This window comes from Streptopelia decaocto, assembly GCF_964273445.1.
Source record: "Streptopelia decaocto genome assembly, chromosome: 1".
NCBI lineage: Eukaryota > Metazoa > Chordata > Aves > Columbiformes > Columbidae > Streptopelia > Streptopelia decaocto.
Window position 1 is genome coordinate 89,027,375 of NC_138663.1, and position 22,894 is coordinate 89,050,268.

Genomic DNA, 22,894 nt, shown 5'->3' on the forward strand with positions numbered 1-22,894 from the left:
GATATAGTAATTCCAATGATTGTTAAGAAGCTGCTGTGAACCATCATCTGTAAGAGCGTTATATAAAATCTGTATTAGAACAAAATATCAACTGCATAAACCTGCAGGGAAAAGGTAGCATACAACAATCAATATGAATTACCTTTAAATTCTATAGGCTATGTTTTCTTCCATACCTTTGCAGTAGGCACTAAACACCTAATAAACACCCAAGTTCCTCTAAAACCCCACAGAACTAACTACCTTGTGCAGTTGGACATCAGCATTCAGCACAGGAACGTACCATCTGGATGTTGAAACAAGAGAATTTGTGAATTATATTTGGAATTTTTTGTTCTTTACTCCTACCAATATAATAGCCAAGTCTCATTCTGATAAGTCAAACAATTTTTACATTTATAAAACATTTTTATCTTAGAAGTATGTAAGAGAATAAAGAAACATGTGTACTCCTCAAGCAATAAGAAATAAATTATTCCCCTTTTACAAACTGAACTTCTTGGCACACTATAAATAGTACAGAACATTAAAGGACTAATTTTTTTTTTTACATAAAAGCAAGTGGAAAATGAAGTATGAGTAGGAAAAAAAGGTTATAAGAAAAAAAAAAAACACCACATAAAGAGGGATACACAAACAACAGTAGGAAAAATTGCAGAGAAATGCACTCAATCAAATGTAATCTTTTTGCTTGAAAGAGCCTTGGATGCATCCACTACTTAGAGTAGAATGATGCAGGAGAAATGGAACATAAATACATTCCAGCTTTCCGAAAATTTTTGTCTAAACAACTAGATACCTGTTCAACACGTATTCTGAAAATACTGTTTGCACATATAAAACATATTCACTGTATTCAGTTCAACTCTTTAAACGCTACAGTCAAGCTTAGCCACTAATCAGCATGAGAACTATTTCATTTGTTCTATTTATCTTTAGAAGTATTTATGTTTTAATCAACAAAACATTGAAAACCTTACTAGAAAATTTTCTGCCAGTGATTTACCTAAAGGGAGAATTAAAGTAAGACTTTTGGGATATACACATGTAGACCCGTCACCAGAACCTCCCAAAGATTTCCAAACAAACAAGCAGTTTGGGGTTTTTGTTTGTTTTTAAATGTTTGCAACATTGCATAGAACTGTACAAAATGCCTTCTGTGTGTCTTTTGCATATCTACATAACATTATTTGAAGAAATCTAAGTTATGTGAGATGAGAGCAGAGATAGACATGAAGATCTGAAAGACACAAACTCCAAAATATTTACATAAACACCAGCAAGACTGATACTGAAAGAGCAGTAAACATCAAAAAAGCAAACTAAAAGTAACGGTAGAATCATGACCATACTTGTTCAGAGCACACAGATATGGGAACTGAGATGCTTAGCAAGCAGGGATATTCTAAAAAGTAGATCATGAAATAACAAATGGTTCTGCAAGCGAACACTTGATGCTGCCTGCCCAGCACAGTACCCAGTACAGGCCTCCCAGCTCTCCACAAAAGACTGTAAAGCACTGAAAACACTAAAGCATTATGGCACTACAGAGACAAAAGAATCAGAGTTTCCTTTTCAGAATTTGGCATCCAAAGGTAATACAGCAGATGATCCAGTTACTGATCCTCTCCTCTTGCCAGTAGACCTGCAAGAGTCTTCAGACAGCACTGTGGTTCCAAAGGCATCCATCTTCATTGCTTCTCGTGAAATGTGCAGACGAGAGCTACAAGTCACAGCAGAGAACTGTCATTTGCAACTCCACCAAGCTGAAGGCGCTGAGCTTTCCCTGCACAACAGAGGTCAGGGAGCAACGTGCAGCCCTCGTTCTCTGACCCTGCAGCAGCTCCAGGACATGTTGCGCTCGAGCAGTGGCGTGAGGCGACAAGCTGCAGGGGTTGTGGTTTTGCTTAGAGAGTAGCTGTGATAGCAGCCAAACATCTGCCCCCTCAAGAAGCACCGTGCTGTGAACCCTGATCTAAACTATTAAGGACAGAGACATATCTGTAGCTGGCATCTCAACTTTCAGGGGAGTTTTCCTTCCTCTCCATTTTCTCTTATACAAACGTGCCAGTCATAAATTCAATCATAAATATTGAAGTTAGTAGAATTGCATTTGCCAGCTTTTTTTTTTTTTTTTTCATTTGGCAAGAGCTTAAGCTTATGAGTAACTTCCCAACTACTTTGGTCAAATGATGCCTCAGCATCATACAAGTTCTGGGAGGCAGGAGGAGGGGGGAGAGGGGAAGAGGTGGGAATGATTGCTGAGAATCTTTTAAATACTATTGGCCTTGAAATTTAAGTTAATCCATGACACAGAATCAATCTTGCTATGTAAAACGGTTACTTTTGACATTATTTTTCACCTTAAGTTTCAGGTAGGAAGGGCTAAGACAGTTGGTCAAAGCAAATCTCATTTCACTTGCATTCTTACTGAGATTAACAAAACAAAAATGCAGTTCAAATTTTTAAACACTCATACATGTTCTTTATATTCAAGACAATCTTTCTGTCATAAATGGTCTGTGAGCAGTTACTTGACTCCTGCTTGCAATTCCCAGGCTACACCATGCAAAGGGAAATCCTTTATTGACTGCTTTTGGAATTACATTTCTCAGCATAAATGCTTTAATAATTGACTGAATAAAATGATGGGTAACCTCTGTGGGAACAGTTCCGTTACGGAATGTGTTTTATGGCTTATTTGTGAATGTTTTACTCATTAATAACCTGCCTCAGAGGAAGTACAGGTGATTATCTCCAGATTTTGGAGATCAACTTTATGAGTTCTCACAGGGACATCATCTATATAATAATAATTATATTCTAAAGTGTTTCCATTTTTTCAGACTATGAAGTCAAGTGCTCATGCACAGCAACATCATGAGAAAACTGAGTTTTTTTTTAAAAAAGTGGATTAATTCCTGAATTCCAAAAATCTGAACCAGAATTACCTCTGAACATATAAAGTATACATATCTACTTGAAGTGGTAAGAGTTAAGTGAAATTTATTATCATTATTAAAAAAAAAAATAATCATTGACAGCCTACTGTAGTGTAAGAACTTGGAAACTTTCACTGAGCACCCTGACTACTATTTTTTTTCTTAGCTTATATTTATTGTTACTATTCAGGGCTCCACAACAAAAAGTCAATGATGAGCAAACATTCTAGAAAGTGAATTTCCGTAAAGACAAATATAATGAACACTTACTAAGCCAGAATTGTTACCTGTTACCTCACTGCAACAAATACCTCTGGACGTCCAAGACATTATTTTTACATCATCGTGCTGTACACACAAAGTGTTCCTTTGTTCAATTAGTGGAAAAGTTTGTAAATAACAGTTTCCTCATAAAGTAATTCCTTTTCACAACTTTCAATTTATTCAGTGCCTGCATTTTGTATCAAACAAATGTTAATAGGTCTTTATACATGAACCATCATGACTTTAGTTTCCTTCATCTGCTAGTCACAAAAGATGGCTTCAGAACTCAAAGATGTGCATTTTTCAGCATCTTGAGAAAACCTACACACTAAAGAGAATATTCTTGACCATAAGAAAATCCTGAACTTCTCTTCCAGCTGGAAGAAAACCTCCTACAGCTGTAACAAGCAACCAACACTGAACTTTTACATCCATTAAATACAGCAGGCCCCAGATTTCACTCAAGCAAAACTCACCTACATTCAATATATTTGATTGTTGAAACAGTTAAGGCTGATCATGTGTAAAGCGCAATGAACATTTACCAAGTCTAATTAATCAAAAACAACTGAGCTCAAGCTTTATCTCCTGACTTCCAGAACAAGGAATGAAAATGTGGCAAGCAGGAAAAAGCTGTAGTACCCAAAAACTAGAAGGTGCTATTTCTGCTTGTCTCTCTAGGATGCAACATGTTTTGAGGCCAAAACCCATCATAGTGAGAAACACAAGACAGGAACACAGGGTTAGTGCCTCCCTTCTTCATCTCTTGCCATACTGTCAGTCTTTCCATTATTCCCATTTTTACTAATATGAGAGGAACTTACAAATTAGCATGCATCTCTCTATTTCTGACAGATAAACCTCTTTGAATTTGTTAATGCCAGATTTTCAAAAGTCTATTTTGGAACAGGCAAGCCAAACATAAGGCTTGACCAAGAATTCAATTATGACTAGACTGTTATCCTTGGAAGACAGCATCTTATCATATATAGGGAAACCCATCTGCACATAGAGTTACGAAAGATTTGCGAATGAGAACTACAGACACTGTCCTCGCTTCCCACTCCGGCTCCTCTGCGACTCACATTTAGAACAGCACAAGAGCCCCTCGCAAGCTCCCAGTCTATATGCATCAGCCCCTTCACACCTATAGCCTGTGAGTCTGGGGTCAAAACTGTCACTATCTCCTGTATCACAATCCCAGGACACAGCCCCACTGCAAAACCGACAGTGGGGAGATGTGCCACATATGAGCCTAATGCACAGGGACAGAGGAAAGACATCGCAGTCGCTGAGAAATCTGCAGAGCAGGTTAGAAAACAGTAACAAATTAAACAGCAATTTTAAAGTGTGTTCATTCTATACACAGTTGAATACATATGATACACAAATACACTTGTATTTATATGTACATTTTATAAAACTTAATACTACTGGCAACATCTTGTTTTAAAAGTTTTGCATGTGATCATCACTGGAGTGTACTTCTTTCAGCAAAGAACAAATAATTATAATTTACTATGGGCTGCTGCAAACATCAAATCATGCAGCTACATTACCGAGTCATACACAACAACAACAAAATCCATCACTGCAGTCCCTTTGACAATTTTTGTCTACTGTTTATTAAGGAGAGCTGGTAGGATCAATATCCAGCAGTATACACTAACATGAAACCTGAGGCAAGACTTATCTCAGTAATCAGTGTGTTTTTGCTTCTGAAACTTCATGTTTATCTGTACAAACAGAAAACAGTAACAGTTTTTCAGTTTGAAACGAGCTATTTAATCTAAACTGGCTTCCTTGTTTCACCAAAGTAGTTTTCACATTAAATACTGTAATTCAACGCACATTTCAGAATCAAAGTGAAAAACTGTAATTTCCTAGGATTAATTCAGTTTGCAAATAATAATTTTCCCATATATGCATACTTTATTCAGATACGGTTAGGAAAAAAAAAAAAACCTAAAAATCAAGATGTTTAATTTTTGCCATTAAATATACTGGAAACCAGGTTATGGTGGTTATTATCAGGTTCTTTATTGCCCAAGATAAGGAAGTATGATGTGACAAGAACATGCAACTTGTGTTCATTCAGTATCAGAGTAGCTTCCTTGCTACATAAAAATAAAATCAGAAGGGGTTTTTGCCCTTTTTTTCTTCTACATCCTTCCTTCTGAAGCAGCACCCCTTTCCAGCTGTTTCACCAAGTTTGTTGTGTTACATTTATCTGGCAGAACAAATCTGCAGATGTCTGTAGGTTAAGTAAAAAGGGCTGGGTCTGTAACAAAACATGATTTTGTATGGCATTGACATTTTTCTGGCTGCTAACCAGTCACCGGCAGTCATCAAAAACAGGTGCCCTTAGGTAGTTATTTAATTCCTAACATTTTGCTGCAGTAAAAAAAAAAAAAAAAAAAAAAAATAAAAAAAAATCCTTTCAGTAACAAACTTTGGAAAAATCCTCAGTTTCAAGACACTGAAAAAAAGATGATATGACACTATGATTAAAAAGAACCAAAAGCAGACACACACACACACAAATTCTTATCTTTGAACGCTTGCAGGTGCTAGCCTAGGAACCAGTGTATTAGAAAAAGTACGAACATAAAACTTAAAAGAAATGCAAAAGCCAGGGAAGTAACTTAAAAACATTGAGAAAAAGGCTGAGTGATTAAATACAGCAAAGTCAGATCTCTTCAGCCTGGTCCAACTCACAAAAAGTTCATCTTTCTGATAGTAAATAATATCCCATTGATTTCACATGGTCCACTACACATTCGCTTCCTCCTCCATCAGCTAGGCAACAATTTCTAATCCACACTAATTGCAAGCATTAGGGACAAAGGAGTTCTCCATGTGCAAGTGGAAAAAGTACAGTAGAAATGAAAGAGAGATACATTGTGAAATTGCTTGGCATATGACCTGACATTTTAGGAATTAAAAACAATATGTATGAACATAAAAGTGGTAGCAGTACTGTTGGTAATATCCCCTTCCCCACAGATAATCACTTAAATTGTAATCTATTGTAAATACACACTCTTTTTTTTTCTAATGTATACAGTTTTTGAGTTCAGATCAAGTCCAATTTTTGCAGTATGTTAGCAGCTGTGATTAAGTCTATTCAGATGCTTTGAATGAGTCATTATCAATTGCTTTTCTATACTGTTACCTACAGAGTTGTGATTATTCACAATTCCCAGTTTTTCCATGCATGTTCTTGAATTGTACTAAAACCTCTATTTGGTGGTTCACCCTAAAAACTGAATTTGGAAATGTCTAACCACAATGCCACTTCATCCATATTCAGAATTCACATTAACATATGCAGTGAGTTTTCACAGATGCGTAGCCTTACATAGGCTAAAGAGTAGATTTTTCAATTGAAAATACATATCACTAATAATCACAAAGGTCTTAAGTACTTCCATTGAAAACACAAATCCAAAGCTCTTTGAACTCACATAAATTAAGTAAACCATCGTTTCTTAAGTGCAGTAAAAATGCACAAATCCCTTCCAGAGCACTTGCATTTTCAGTAACTTGCTACAAATTCCGATTAATTATATGGTTGTTTACTTTAAAGTACTAATGCAACCATTAAATAATTTTTTTAATTGGACAGCAAATCACATATACTATTATAAAAACAACAAAAACATTTAAATTCTCTCCAGTGGTAATCAGTGCAGAAGAGAAAAGTGATATACAGCATGGTGCAGAGGAAACAAAGGATAATGAAGAATAGCCACTGAGTTGATACTGACAGGTACATCGTCATGCCTGACCACTCTCTCTAACCTTCTTCATGTCACCTCTGGTGTCACCTCTACACATGCTACCACCTACCTCCCCTTCCTGCTCCTTCACAAATTGACACTGGCTTTCTTCACAACATTGCTGCCTGTGCACACTGCAATGACATTCAACTTTGAGGCAGGCTCACTGTGAGGTTTCACTTGAAAGGAGGAAATTGAAATCAAAAGGAGGAAAAGGAAAGGCTTCAGTTTCAGGGGGAAAATGAGGGTTCAATTAGGATTTGGTTTTTATTTGAACTTGCCTTATTCTTCCTACTTGTCTGCCCTAAATTTTGAAAGGAAGGAGGTACTTAAGGGTGTTGAAGCAAGTTCTGTCTGCAAGAAAGTCACCTACAGTGGTCTAGGAGATGGACTGCACCAACTAATTCAGCCACGTAGCTGCAGAAAGGCCCCAGGACCTTCTGCACCTGCCCCATTTCACAAAAGAGAAAGAACAGCCAGTGGATCATCTCAGTCCTCCGCTCATTCAGCCTCCCTCACAAATTCCTGTCTCTGGCTATCTGATATAAGTTGGGGAATGACCTATTAGAGAGCAGTGTAGGGGAAAGGGACCTGGGGGTCCTGGACAGCAGGATGACCATGAGCCAACACTGTGCCCTTGTGGCCAGGAAGGCCAATGGCATCCTGGGGTGTATTAGAAGGGGGGTGGTTAGTAGGTCGAGAGAGGTTCTCCTTCCCCTCTACTCTGCCATGGTGAGACCACATCTGGAATATTGTGTCCAGTTCTGGGCCCCTCAGTTCAAGAAGGACAGGGAACTGCTGGAGAGAGTCCAGCACAGGGCAACAAAGACAATTAAGGGAGTGAAGCATCTCCCTTATGAGGAAAGGCTGAGGGAGCTGGGTCTCTTTAGCTTGGAGAAGAGGAGACTGAGGGGTGACTCATTAAATGCTTACAGATATATCAAGGGTGAGTGTCACGAGGATGGAGCCAGGCTCTTCTCGGTGACAACCAATGATAGGACAAGGGGTAATGGGTTCAAACTGGAACACAAGAGGTTCCACTTAAATTTGAGAAGAAACTACTTCTCAGCAAGGGTGACAGACAGTGGAACAGGCTGCCCAGGGAGGTTGTGGAGTCTCCTTCTCTGGAGACATTCAAAACCCGCCTGGACGCCTTCCTGTGTAGCCTCATCTAGGTGTTCCTGCTCTGGCAGGTGGATTGGACTAGATGATCTTTTGAGGTCCCTTCCGATCCCAAACATTCTGTGATTCTGTGTGAAAAGAGTTGGCAGGGAATTGCACCCTTTGTCATAGGGACCTACTCCAGCACAAGAGAACTGTTCCAGTTCTGCTGCAGAGTTTCTCTCTGAGGTGCAAAGTTTGCCTTTTAAAAAGATAATTTGCAGTCTTCCCAATTAAAATTTCATCCTGTTTCCCTCCCCTTTTATTTTTTGTGGTGGTCCAAATCTTCCCAAATCTTTCCAAATCTTTTCCTTTACAGATCTTCCTCCAGTGCCAATGGGCTTGTAGAGAGTAGATCTCATGAGTAAATAAATACCTGGGTGAAAAACCAAAAGCAACCATAGACAATACTGAATTTCTGTAACTATCAGAAAACTTGCCATTTCAATATACATATTTTTTTCCTTTTCCTATTTTTTTGCCAGCAGACAGGTTACTAAACAGCATGACTGTATTATTAACTTCTTGGCTTCCCTGTACCAAAGACACGCTAGAAGTACGTATACAAGGACAAAGATCATATTTGCAAAAGGAAAATATTTCCTAGTTGAATCAGATGAAATAGCTGAAGATAGGTTGCCAACGTAGAAATCCTAACACCGAAATATTACCACAAATTTGAGTAATGAATAACAGAAAAAAAAAAAAAAATTTGTTCAATTAAACAAATTCTCAAAGCGTTCCAGCATTACTATCCCTAGGAAGAGTGGTTCAGTCAACTCAAGTTCAAAGAATTGAACTTGACATTCCCACTTCTCATTGCATTTGTTTTAATTAAAATAAACAAGGTGAATTTGTCAATACATATTGTTTTACATTTTACATGTTTCTTCAACCATAGCACATGATATCCTTTGGGAGGCAGAGGGTCCCCGAGAATATTCTTCAAGAACAATCAACTTTCCAAAGTTAAAATACATTCCTACATTGTGTATGATCGATTAAGACTCTAAAATAAATTCTGAAATTACTGTCTTAGTATTTTTTACATATATAATAGATTTTTTTTCTCTGCAATTAATTGCTAACCTAGAGTAATTCAGATAACTTTTGGTAAATCTTTAAATAATTAGAATTCTGTTAACAGTCACCCAATTATTACTGTATAACTCCTAAACAAAACTGTACAATTGTATTATCGTAATTAAGTTTATAAAGTGTTCCTTATCATGATTTTTTCTATGTTTAAAAAAAACACACACACACACAAATAAAAACAAACAACAACAACAAATACCCAAAACACCACAATCAAACGCACGCACACACACAGAAAAACACCCAAAGCCCTGATATAGCCTGTATATATTATACATCTGTTAAATTTAGTACAACTCTTGTCTTGGACTGAAATTCAGAGAAGACAGACATTGAACCTGCTCCTTTTAATTGAAGTTTATTAGAATCCTGTGCAGCATCTCCTCCTTCTACGCTGACTTGTGAATGTGGCTGGTACCACTGATTTAGCAAAGCAAGCACTTCATCTTAGAGCCATGCATGATTAGCATTGCCAAATTATTGGTACCAGCTCATTTCCTAATGCATAAAGAAACAGAATATGTGAACACTGCCACTATTTCAGGATTTTGAGAAAAAAACCCCTTGAATGTAGACTCGATTCCAAGAGTTCTAGATTGTTTACACAAACAATTCAGAGAATATGGTATTTTGGCAGTTACGCCATTCAGAAATACATGACACTCAAAATAACTGAACCTCTTGCAATCAATGTGACTTTTTTCACCCCGGGCTTCAGAAAAGCAAGACAATCTCAAAATTATTTAAAAAGTCTCTATCAATGTGTCTCTGAACTATTCTAGACATATTGGGCCACATATTAAATAAGCATGGATATTTTAATCTGATTGTGAATTCTTCTCATACGCTTTCACTCTGAAATGATGCTTTTAAAAATAAACCCAATGAATAGGTAATACTGATAAATTCACAGACTGAGATACACATAAAACTGACATATATTGAAATAACTGAAATGTTGCCAGTTAGATTACTTTTAACTAACAAAATCTACTTTACTTGCTTCCCTAGGATTTTAACAGCAGTTCAAATGATCAAAGACTTTTTTTATTCCCATTCTTGCTGCTTTGTGAAACTCATCAATGACAAAGGCAGAATATTATTCCTTATGACATTTAGTACTTCCTGAATAAAGAGCACTTATCTCCACAAATATCAAAACAGAAATTTACTTTTTAAATCCTATGGCAAATAAACCAGACTTATCCTGAAGAGCTTATTATGCCTCTCTGAACCACATGCTGGTGTATAATTTAAAGTTTGACAACATTTGCAAGTATGAAAAATATCCAAGTACTAGCAAGTATTGCCCACCACCCAATTACTTGTCAGAAAAGATTTCTAAATACAAAATAATTATTTTGAAAGTTATATTCATGCAGAAGACAAAAAACAGTTATGAGTTTTGAGTATGTCACGGAGTATGCCTTTGAGAAGCACTGACAGAATGGCATCAAATACTTCCAAGACACAGATTTGTAACTCCAGCAGTGGAATGAGAGCCATGAAAAGGCTTTATGCTGGGATTTGAGGAAGGGACCTAGAAGACTTGAAGATTGTATAAATACATCTCGGGTCTTCTTAGCAGGCTGAGATGTAGGGGGTTGCTCCTTTCCCCACATCCCACTTCTACAAAAACAAGCTACATGTAAATTTTACCATTTTTCCCTTAGAAAGTTAGCAATGTTCCGGTATTTAACAATTTCATGGGTATGAAAGAGTTCAGGATGTATTGACAAGTTAAATATCTTTTAAACTCTGAATTTCTGATTTGTGCCCCAGCCAAGAAGCAAAGTCTCAAAATAGGACATTATGTCTGTCTGAACAGTTGCCGTCAACATACGTAGTGATCTCAGCTCAGCTCACAATGCTCCATCAGTAACGTTGTAAAAACGCATTCCCAGCTGCCCAAAGATGCATCTACACCAGCAGCTTTGGCACAAAGGGAAATGTGGTCACTCCGGCAATAACCCTTGTAAATCACAGTCTAAGCGCAAGAGCTGGAGAATGGGCATTAGTGAAATTAAATTGCTGCTCTTTAGTTTTGAACATATCTTCGGCCTTGCCTTTCGTGTAGCGTTTATTAAGGAATACATGACAAACATAATGCAAGAAGCTGTCAGAAAATTAGCACTAATATTACAATACGCTGAAGATTACTACTAAATGGACAGCATCAGACATCTACAAAAACGATTTCAAAACACATATGGAAGCTCTATTAGATTATAATTTTCTAAAACAGTAATCTGTTACCCTTGGGGCAAATAGATAAGAATATGCAAGCACTCATAGCTTCAGGTATTCCATTTCATTTAGGAGTTACTTGTTCAGCAGCAGCCTGGACTGCCAATTGAATAAATGAGCAGAGTCAATGCACAGCAGAAAAGTTTCCTGACATTTTTTTGTGGTCTTTGGTTGCTGGTTGCATTGCTCATATACAGTTCTAGTGTATGACTCACATAATGTGCAGAAATTCATTAAATGTTAATGTCTTGAAGAAAATCCCTATCCCATTAAGAAAGAAACATTTTGACCTTACATGGAAAATTACACTTGCTTCCAGTAACAGCAATGTCAAGTTGTATCTTTGCAATGAGTATCTTTTGGTAATTAACACCAGGAAGATCAGACAAAGTAAGTGATTTTAATTTTCTGATCACAATGCCTAGTGTGCTTTTAATGCTCTATATTAACCAAGGTTGCTTGGAAGTTTGCCTAATACCATCAGCTCTGAGGAGCTCTTCAGCAAAATATTTGGACAACAGCAATGTCACTTGTGTAATTTATGGATATGGAACTCTTTCTCTTTTTTTTGCTACAAAACAAGTGCTCAATCAAAGCAGGCTGGTATCTCAGTGGCTACTGAGACTTTCCTTAGAATCCATTACTGCAGGAAAGAGTACCTTATTCTCAAGTCATTGTGAAACTGTTACATACAGTAGAAAAAGAACTTACAATGTCCACGTCCTTCAGTAACTCTGAAGCTGACAAAAAAACTAGTTACCAAGAAACTCTGCAGTATGAAAAAAACACGTCTTTTATGAATACGTGTCACCTGTCCAGTAGTGCTGATATTCACATTGTCCATGGATATTAGTCTCAAATCAAATCCACAAAAACTCAGAGGCTTGGGCTATACACAAATATACTATGGCATTCACAAACTTTTAGCAATGTATTCATGTTATAAACAGCACAAGAGTCGTAGTCATGTAAATTTTTCCCATTTGTGCACGTAATCCAGTTATCACAAAATTCAGTAAATGCAATCACTCTTTCAAAATGGCAGAAAGAGGCTTAATGAGCCACAACAACACTTGGAATCTGCAGAACATGCTTTCTGCTCATGAATGTATTCACTGACCTACCTATGAAAGCGAGGGCCTGATAAGGGAAGAAAATGAATTTTCCCTTTGTATTCAACTCCAAGTTGCTACCTGGATTTGCAACATCTTTAATTCCCTGTAATGCTGACAAGGTGCAGTGCTGTGTTTTCCTACATACACCAGCACAGAGTGCAGTCTCTGCAAGATTCTTGAAAAGAAATCACCAAGTACAGCTATCCTCAGATAGAATTCTTAAGATACAAAAAAGTGGCAAACATTCAGTAACTAACTGGTGTACTGACATTCACTTCATAAACAATCTGTCTTACTACAGCCGCACAAAAATCTTTGAATAAACAGCACTAGATATATAGCATTACTTAAAAGTGCTCAAAATGGTTTCAGCACAATATATGATTTTAACCTTTTGCATTAATTCTGGATAGGGACTCAAACTTCGCTAATTGAACTTGATACCTAATGAATTTCTACCACCTTAACATGCACTTTTATTTAAGGAGGCATTTAAAACCCCTTGTTTTACAGAAGCGTGGATAATGATGTTACCTCTTCAGGTGAATTAATCTCCTTTACCTTTATGTGCCTACAGGAAAGACCTGCATCGGAGTTAATTGACTGGCTTACCTGTTTAGGGATACAGAGGAAAAAGACTTTTTTTCCTTCCAGTCACTGCTCATCTCATCCCAAGACAGATGCCTAAAACATGGTAGAGGAATCTTGTTCCAAAGCATGCACTTATCTCCACTAACTACTGGAGTCAAGGTGACAAGCTGATCTATATGCATGTGCATTTTAGACACCTAGTTAGGCAAAATGGAGGTTATCTTTAGTAACTGTATGTTGTCTTAGAAACCCACAATATCATGCCTTTAAATAACTTGGCTTATTTCTGGGCAAGAGGCATTCCTTGAAAATGTGATGCAGTATTTCCAATATACAATGAGATATCTCCTATGCATATAACATCATAAGACTTTTTAAAAATAAATATAATAATCAAACAATGTTTTCTTACCATGGCAGGAGCCATCCACTTCTTCATATCCTACACTACAGATGCATCGTCCTAGAGGCACAAGCCAATCCCCATCTGCTCCGCAATACAATTTTGGAGTATCACGTTCCTCAGCGCTTTTCACGCAGGAGCCCCGTACTTCCACCAAAGAGGAAGAGTCAACCCTTGGAATAGTATCAGGAAACATAGCCAAGTTACGGACTGTGAAAGGACACTTTTTGTAATAAACACGGACTGAAACCAAAGCAATGCATGCTCCAATGTCCTGAAAAGCAAGATAAAATCCTTTCTTGTTTATTGGCCCAACCTCACGAACTTCTGTGTTGAGTTTAAGAATGCGGTCACCCAAGTCCATCTGGGTAAAGCTCTCATCAGCTGCAATAGTATCAATTTTAGTGTACTGGTTTGGCTTGAATTTTACTCCATGAGACTCATCTGACTCCATGTAGTAAAGATTGAAGGTTTCCTTGCAGGTTCCTAGTACCCATGGAATACTGTTGCAGTCCCTCAGGGTAAACTTCATTTCCACATAAATTTTCTGTGCAGCATCACGGGAGATCCAGTTTGTTCGAAGCCAGTTGTTTTGGTTGGGTTCCATCACATTACACACCTGGTAAGTATGAATGGGATGATTGTGTTCATCCATTTCAGTTATGGCATCCCACTGAAAAGAAAATAAAATTGATTGAAAACTAAGAAAAATACGTATTATGCATATACACAGAGCCCATGTATACACACACAGAACTGCTCCAGGTATGTGCACTTATGGCTTAACTAAGAATAATTCTTTACTTAAAGTTTAGTGGAAAGACAGTAATTAAAAGCAGATATCAGCTAGAGAATGGTACAAGTTTTACTTCAGAAACTCTATGGTAAATTTAATAAAAACATTTAAAAATCAGTATGGTTCAGGAGAAGAGGGAAATAACAGCCATGTTTATGCTCGCAAATTTAATAAGTCTGAGAACATTCTTGAGCATATCATTCAATAATTTATGCCATTTATTGCTAGAACAGTCCTGTATCCTCCAAGTGATTCCACAGCTCAGGCACATGGCACCATCCAGTCACTGGTAGCACTCAGCAGCTGGGATGTAGCCACTCTGTTCTGGTGCATCTGAGATGTTTGGTGTAGGTTATCCTGGTTTACAGAATTGCCCCAGAAACATTTAACAGTATATACAGAGACATTCCATTTCTGGTTCCATAGGGTCTGTATAACATCTTTTTATACTAAAAAACAAACAAACAAAAAACAAACAAAAAAAATATCCAATCTGTCACAGACACCATGCCATTGTTGTTGCCTCTATCAGTCCTATTTCTTACACTTCAGAGGTACATATTGTGTGAAGTTCCTCTCCCCCTCTTGCCCTTCCCCCCACCTCCAAGCTTTGCCATTTTTATACAATTAAAAAATAAATATATAATCACCGTTTAGAAGCTCTGTAAAAAGAAAGACTTCATTGTTCGTCTTCTTCAGTCGAAGAGGAAGATATTATTTAAGTTAGGTCATCCTAGCCCTAAGGTCCAGAACCTGTGGCCCCATTAGCCTGAAAACTGATTATAAATGGTGGTTGGAATTCATGTGGAAAAGAAAAAATTTCAAGTGATTAAGGGAGTGGAGCACCTCCCTGATGAAGAAAGGCTGAGGGAGCTGGGTCTCTTTAGTTTGGAGAAGAGGAGACTGAGGGGTGACCTTATTGTTTATAAATATATAAAGGGTGAGTGCCATGAGGATGGAGCCAGGCTCTTCTCAGTGGCAAACAATGATAGGACAAGGGGTAACGGGATCAAGCTGGAACACAAGAGGTTCCACTTAAATTTGAGAAAAAACTTCTTCTCAGTAAGGGTGACAGAGCACTGGAACAGGCTGCCCATGGAGGTTGTGGAGTCTCCTTCTCTGGAGACATTCAAAACCCGCCTGGACATGTTCCTGTGTGACCTCACCTAGGTGTTCCTGCTCCAGCGGGGGGATTGGACTAGATGATCTTCTGAGGTCCCTTCCAATCCCAAACATACTGTGATACTGTGAAGTGCTGCCAGATGTGATCAGCACATTGAGATTCCTGGTCTCTGTGGGGTGCACTTGTGAGCTATGCAGAAAAACAGGGCACGTGAACGCTTTTACAGACCATCACTTTTGGGCTTTCTTCCTATCACAGCACGAGGGATAACCTCACCTGAAGGTCCTGTCCTAAGAACCACAAAACATACCACTTACATGACAGTGGCAAATACTTGGCAAACAATTTGCTGACTGTTAAGAGATTCTTATATAACCAAGGGCTTCCAGCCTCTACGACATTCCGAAAGGGCAAAGCTGCTACTCCAGCGTTCATGGCAAAACCAGAACAAATTCAGATGGCGTCAAAACTGTATGATGAAGGACTAGTTAGCATAAGGCTTCTTGTGCCATTGCCCCCAAATTGTTTTTTGAACTATGATTAAAGCATCCCCTGTAGCAAGCAATAGAATGCCACAAACAGATCTTAGCTTTGGGAAAGGAAAAGGTGACTTCCATGCTCTGGTGGGTCAGGGTTCTTCCCTTTTGCCAAGCATGAACCCACACAGCTTGAACTGATTCAAAATTCCACATTCATGGAGGACTCAAAAAAAAAAAAAAAAAAAAAAAAACACACACAAAAAAAAAACAAAAAAAAAAACCACCCCAAAAAACAGGGTGGGGGGAAGTGGAGAGGGAGAAAATGCTTTATTAAAATCCATAGCTGCGAGTCTTAAAACCTCACCAGAAGTTCTTTAAAAATAAAACTGAAATTTCTCAGCTGCTGATCTATATTTTGACTATCTGTTATATGAGCCAGGGACATAACAGCGTTTTCTTCATATATAAAACATGCACTATAAAGTTTAAGCATTATTCTGCAAATTCATGTTATAAGCAAATATTACCACAATATAGACTAGGAAAAAATAAACAGAAGTGCAAATGTTTTCTGCACTGTGTGTATCAAACCAGATTTAAAGGAGGATGTACTATAAGCTCCAGAGAGGTCTCTTACAAAAAACCAAACCAAACCCAAACTCAATCCAGACAAAACAAAAACCCAAACAAACAAAAAAATAAAACACAAAAATATGATAGTAAAGATAGTAGTAGGTGGGATGACAATGTAGTTCTTGAAATACCATGCAGTCTTCAGAACTGGAATAAACAAGCTTAAAGCAAAAAAGCTTCACCACACTACTGCCTCTTCCAAATATTAACAAAACAAAACAAACAAACAAATCTACCTAACACATCCTCCCCCTACCATGAGGTTCTCTTCAGAAATATATACGTATTCACTGTGAATCAATATCTCAATTTAAACTTAGAAGTTAAAGCCCTGAAGTTCACTGCTAATCGTATAGTTAATAATATAACTCTGTTACTTCTTTAGGAAAGTATATGCTCAGCACCTCAATAATCATTTTAAAAGAAAGAAAGAAAGATGGATTCATCAAACGTGGACAGTAATTTTGTTCCTTCAAAGGAGACCTTGTATGCTTCATGCCTGTGCCTTTCATTGTGCTCCCAGATAGCCTGCTCCGCACTTCCAACTTGTAAAATTCATACATTGGCCAAGAGAAGCACTTAAAAGGCATTTGCAAAGATATTTAATGAAACAGAACACTTTCAAAAATGGTAAACATCTAATGTTTCAACATAACCATTACACTGAGATGTACTCTATAAGGTATGCTTACAAATACAGCTGTGAGTTTGACAGCATGCATTCTTAATTACCAGTTCTTGATATTGAAGTGTAAATGAGGTGAATTCCACCACCCTAAATGTCAATGTAATTTGCTGAAAAGTCTGATGGAACTCCATCTGTGATAATCTCTGACAAGGACACATTCTTCCTGGGTGAAATACAATCTGCTTTTAATTTTACGCAAGTGCTGCATTTTTCTTCTGATTAAAAACAAACAAGCAAACAAAAAAAAATGCAAAACAAACTGAAAAATACGACACAAGAATTAAATTAAGTGCAGAGAACAGAAAACAAATGTATCAAGTACACACCAGTTTTCTTTTGGATGTATTTCATATTACAGCTCCCAGTTAATCAAGTGAAAAGTATTTATAAACGTTTTAGTTGTGCAAAACCATTCTTCACTTAAAGCTTAGAAGCAAATAAAAAGAAGCATTTCATCAGTGATGTTTGCATGAGAATATGGTAGGTCCCCCAAGAATACCAAACTCGACATGTGTGTTGGCTTGCAGAAGCTGCCTGGTCTAGACAAGCTGACAGTTCATACTGCCTCAAACTGAGCCTCTTGGCATCCCAATGCACTGCATTACTTTCCAAATTTTTGATGGCTTTCCTTTCAAATGAAGCAAACCTCTGATAATTTTGATGGAAGCAGCAGTGTCACGGAGGCACCCCGAGGTTAATTTAAGGGACAACAGAGTCCAAAACAACTTTTATTAAACCGGTGAGAAACAGGGTTTTAGCACTCCAAAAGTGACTTAAATAAAGGTTCAGATATCAGTTGAGGAAAATTATTAAGGGGCAGGAACTAATACAACAGGCGGTCCACAGTGTGCATGCACATGGCTTCACTCAAAACAATGCCAGTGCCACCCGAGTCCCGGAGAAGTACACACTTGCCTAAACACGGCGTGGGATTATTTTTAAAGAGATACACGTACTCGTAGTGAGTAAGGGAAGTGTACACTCGCGATTCCTGCAAGGGTAAATTTATAATACACTCGCAATCCTGCGAGGGTTAATTTACTTACATGTGCAAATGTGCACGGAATATTACACGTGCTTATGTGGAAGCACAGGAGGAAAATACACTCGCGATTGTGCGAGGGGCTCTCGGCGGCCACTCGCGATTGTGCGAGGAAATAATTTATACACGTGCTCGTATTGAGCACGGAAAGTACGTGTGCAAATGTGCACGGAAAGTTACGCGTGCATATATGCACAGAAGGAAAATACACCCGCGATTCTGCGAGGATTAATTTTACACGTGCTAATATTGAGCACGGAAAGTTACACGTGCATATGTGCACGGAAAGTATAAATATACTCGCAATCCTGCGAGAAGTTTTACTCACACCCGTGGCAGCGAGGCAAGCGCAGTCTCCATCCCGGGGAGGGCGGCTCTCAGCGGCAGCATCTCGCTCGTGCTCCGAGAGACCCACGACAATGGGCGGAGTCTCGACGAGAATCCCGTTTTTATATGATCAGATCTGACTGTAGGCATTCTAGAAGCTTCTCTGCACCCCCACACTGGCTGTGGATGCCCCTGAAGCCTCCAAACATCCCCCACACTGGCCGCAGGCGCCCAGCAGCTCACTGGCACCTCGGCACTCCCTTCTCCTAATGGCCCTGGCCAGGGTGCTCTGGGGCCAAACAAAAGAAGCTGTTAGCCTCAAGTACCAGAGAAAGAGGGAGATGTGCCTACTCCTTCCATACTGAAGGAGGGAGGGGGAGAGATGGGGGTTTGCATTCTGCCACAAGCAGTATAAAGCCAATTTTTACAGCTAGAGTTCCAGGACTTATGATGACAAAAGGTCAAAAACACAGTTTGAAGGAAAGACTTCAAAACTCTATTTTAACATTGTAATCAACAGCAGTGCTGATTAGAGTTTACATTTTACTTTCACATGTGGTATAAACCAGGAGTAAGTGTCACTAAAATAGAAGAACATGGAATTTGAAGATTGGTAAAGAGAGGATTTTAAGATTACTTGTCACATTCAAGTACAAGATACGAGGTTAGGCTACAAACCACGCTAAGATTTTAGTCAGATAAAATCTCAGCTGTTTTCACATCTCTGCAAGCTACTTTACAACCTGTTTCATTTTTAGAACTTCACTAATATTTAACAGCTGTACAGAGAAAAGTATAAAGAGCAAACTACCTATTTTCAATCTTGTACTAGCTATATATAATTCTGAAATCTGTTTTTAGTGTTCCCCACTTTTTTGTTACTCTTATTTTGAACTAAACACTACAGATTTACAAAATCAGCAGAAGCTATTTATTACAATTCAGTAGGTTGTATCACAAAAGGTTGTATCAACATTACAAAACCAGAGATTGCATTTCACGTATTTTATGGTTTTTTTTAAACACAGTACTGTCTGATAAGAAAATGTCTTAGTGATACCATTCAAAAGAGAAGTAAACACAGTGGACCAGTTTCAGTCTGATGGAAGCAGTCAACTTCCCTGAAGACACCAGAGTTATTTCAACAAGTTCTGAGTCTTGACTATTATATTTAAATCACTATCGCCCTTTGAGGTGAGGGCTTATCGAGGTTAGATTGTGCTGCACTAGACACATATAGCATTGGATTTACGGGGGGAAACACAGAACAGAAAGGGCTGAGAGGACATTCATTAGCTCACCCTGTTGTCAACTCCCAGCCCTCTGTGGTGGCATCATAAAGTTGCACGTTCTTTAACCCTATGGCTCCTCTTTGACTTCCAGTCCTGGTTGCCGCAGGCCAGCAGCAGAGAGCAGCCATGGCACGGCACCAGCATCAGGGCACCTTTCCCTTCTGAAGACCTGCACCACAGGCTCTTCTCCACCACATCGCCAATCTGGGTTGTGCCACTTGCTTTGAGACAAGGCAAGCAGACTCTTCAATTTTTAGCAGCAGCCCTATTTGCACTTGAATAATTTATTACAATATTTTATTTGTATGGCAAACTTTGCTATAAGAAGCTTTTCCAGTTAATAGAGGTAGTTATATGAAACAGACATTTTAAACAGCTGGATAATGAGCTGATATTTAGATAACTTCACATGTAATGAAAGACATTTTTCCCACAAGTCGTCACAGGGATTCACAATAATAGTGGGTTCTTAATGTCAGATAATTATTCAGACACCGATGCCAGCAGCATTTGGTAATCTAGGACAGCAGCTTTCGCATCCTGCATAGCTCAAGATTATTTTTGTTGACATTTTACTTCATTTAAAGGAAAAGGTAGGAATACTGGTTACTTAGGCCCACACCCTTACTCAGCGGTTTAAGGGATGGAAAAGACCATCTGCCCTTACAAATTTTGCTACATTTGTACCCTAAACTAGCAAGTTCCCTCACCTTTCTCCTTATTCTTTCAATCAAAGGATAATTCTCTAAAAATGGAAGATTCTACACTTAAACATACCTACCCAGTGTACCTTAGCTCATTCCTGAATAAGAAAACATTGTGGCAGACTTAGCATTTGGATATTAAGCACAAAACGGGAACTTTGGGTAAATCACTCTGCTGTTAAGTACCATCTTTCCACGGAGAGAACTGGAGGAAAAAACTGTCTCAACAGAACACAGGACAGGAGATTGGGAAGTGAAACCTGTTGACTTCAGCCACTCTGCATTTGACAATCTCCTAAGAAAACACATCTGTTAAAGGCAAGTTCTCAACAGTAATAAGTCTTACTACTTACCTTGCAACAGAAGAAAGATTTCCTTTTAAATCAAGGAAGAAAATATGTAAAGTTCACACTATCGAGAGATCTGGTTTACTGGTTTCAGAGAGCTCGGTAATTTCAGAAACACAGCTGTCAACTGCTTCTTACAGAAAAACATAAGCTAGCATTTGAACCTGTAGAAATAAAATTTACTGATGTATAACCCCCCTTGGCCACAGATCTCCACTTGGAACAAGTCAAATGCCTAGCACTGGAAGGGATAGATTATGTTTGTTATATAAGCCAGCTGCTGTTAAAATAAATAAATAAATAAATAAACAGTCTGAAGAAAGTTACAAGTGTGTCCATGCAACCCACATACTCAAAGTTAAGTCAGCATTTCCATATTTATGTCATCCAATGAGGACAAAAAGAAAATATATAGTATTTTTATAACATTTTAATTGGTTCTTCTATATTTTCATTTTTGTAAATAGTTTATTGCTCATTTTGGTCACCTGTATTTGCAGTTTTCAGCTGGGACTCATCTAATGAAACCTACAGGTGAATCCTCACTTTCAACTGTCAGCTACTGACAACCTTTTAGATCTCATTTCCATGGAAACAAGCTGAATGGCAAAAATGAAGAGATTTTTTAAAAGTTTTTAAAATTCCCTTATACTATCTCCAGTGAGATGATCTCCATAGAAATGAGATCTAAGCTAGGAAACAATACAGAAGGACCTGCACTTGGCCTGCACACGTGCTGGCTGCCACCTGCAACTGCAGATTTAAGCATTTACCTGCTATACTGACATTCAAGCAAAACCAGCTATACTAGGTAACAGAACTGCAGGGGAAAAAAAAAACCCTTCTCTCCAATTAACATGATTAGAAAATGAGCTTTTGAAAACACAGTTGGCATTTAAAACACGACACTGAAAGCAGCAAGACTAAAGCATATAAAAAATTACTACAGAATTACTGTAAATTAAAGGTAGTAAGTTAATATTTTTCCCTGGTGCCCTTAACTAATTTTTTCTTCACCTCCACCTTTTTTCAAGATCTACAACTCTGTATGTGCCAACAGATACTCAGACCTTCAAAGCTCAAGATGACAAGTGATAATACTGACTTGCAAAATGTGCCTATTAAAAAAAAAAAAAATAAAATAAAAAAAGGCAGACAAAAATCCACAGCTACCATGTATTTCCTAGCAAGTGCAAGGTGGCAAAATAAAAGTATCTAGCAAAATAAAACAGCAATTAAACTACTTACAGTCTGACATTTAAATCAAGCTGATTTAAAGTTGCTTAGGGAATGCATATAAATACATAGCATGCATTAGATTAGCTCTGTAGAACTGTAAGTGAAATTGCAACACAAGTTCAGAAGAAAATCCAACGTCTGTTTTCTACATAGACAGCAGCATACAGGCACAGACTAAGTCAATGGCAAACCCCTCATAAAGTCTGTAGAAGTAATTAAAAGGGAAGAACAAAACCAGAATTTTTTAAAAAAAGGAAAGAAAAAGAAAGAATAACTAGGGAAATATAAACAAGAGATTATAGGAAAGAAAATGGCAGATTATTTAGCCTGTTGTGTTCTCCAAATGCAAGCATTAATAGGTCGCAGGCTGTGGAACAGCAGCTCTATGAAGTGGCCAGGATGATTCAAAAAGCTGTTAACGTGCTCAATATTTAAAATCTAAAACAAGTCACTTTTCTGTTGGTTTGGTTTGGAGTTTTTTTTTCTGTTTGATTGGTTGCTTGCTTGTGTTTTTTTGGTTGTTTTGTGTGTGTGGTGGGTGGGGTTTTTTTGTTTGTCATGGTTTGTTGTTGTTGTTTTACATGAAGCACTGAATACTGAACAACCATGAGAATGAGCTGC

At 38.0% G+C, this 22,894-nt stretch overlaps 1 protein-coding gene across 1 annotated transcript in view; it reads right to left on the reverse strand.

The window, feature by feature from the left end:
* The window catches only part of EPHA6 (EPH receptor A6), a gene marked incomplete at its 5' end in the record, with an annotated part of 487,187 nt that overhangs the window by 354,472 nt on the left and 109,821 nt on the right, over positions 1-22,894 (reverse strand). The window contains one exon of the mRNA XM_082057768.1: positions 13,613-14,276. Coding sequence (XP_081913894.1) covers positions 13,613-14,276 — 664 coding nt within the window. The remainder of the gene's footprint in view (positions 1-13,612; positions 14,277-22,894) is intronic.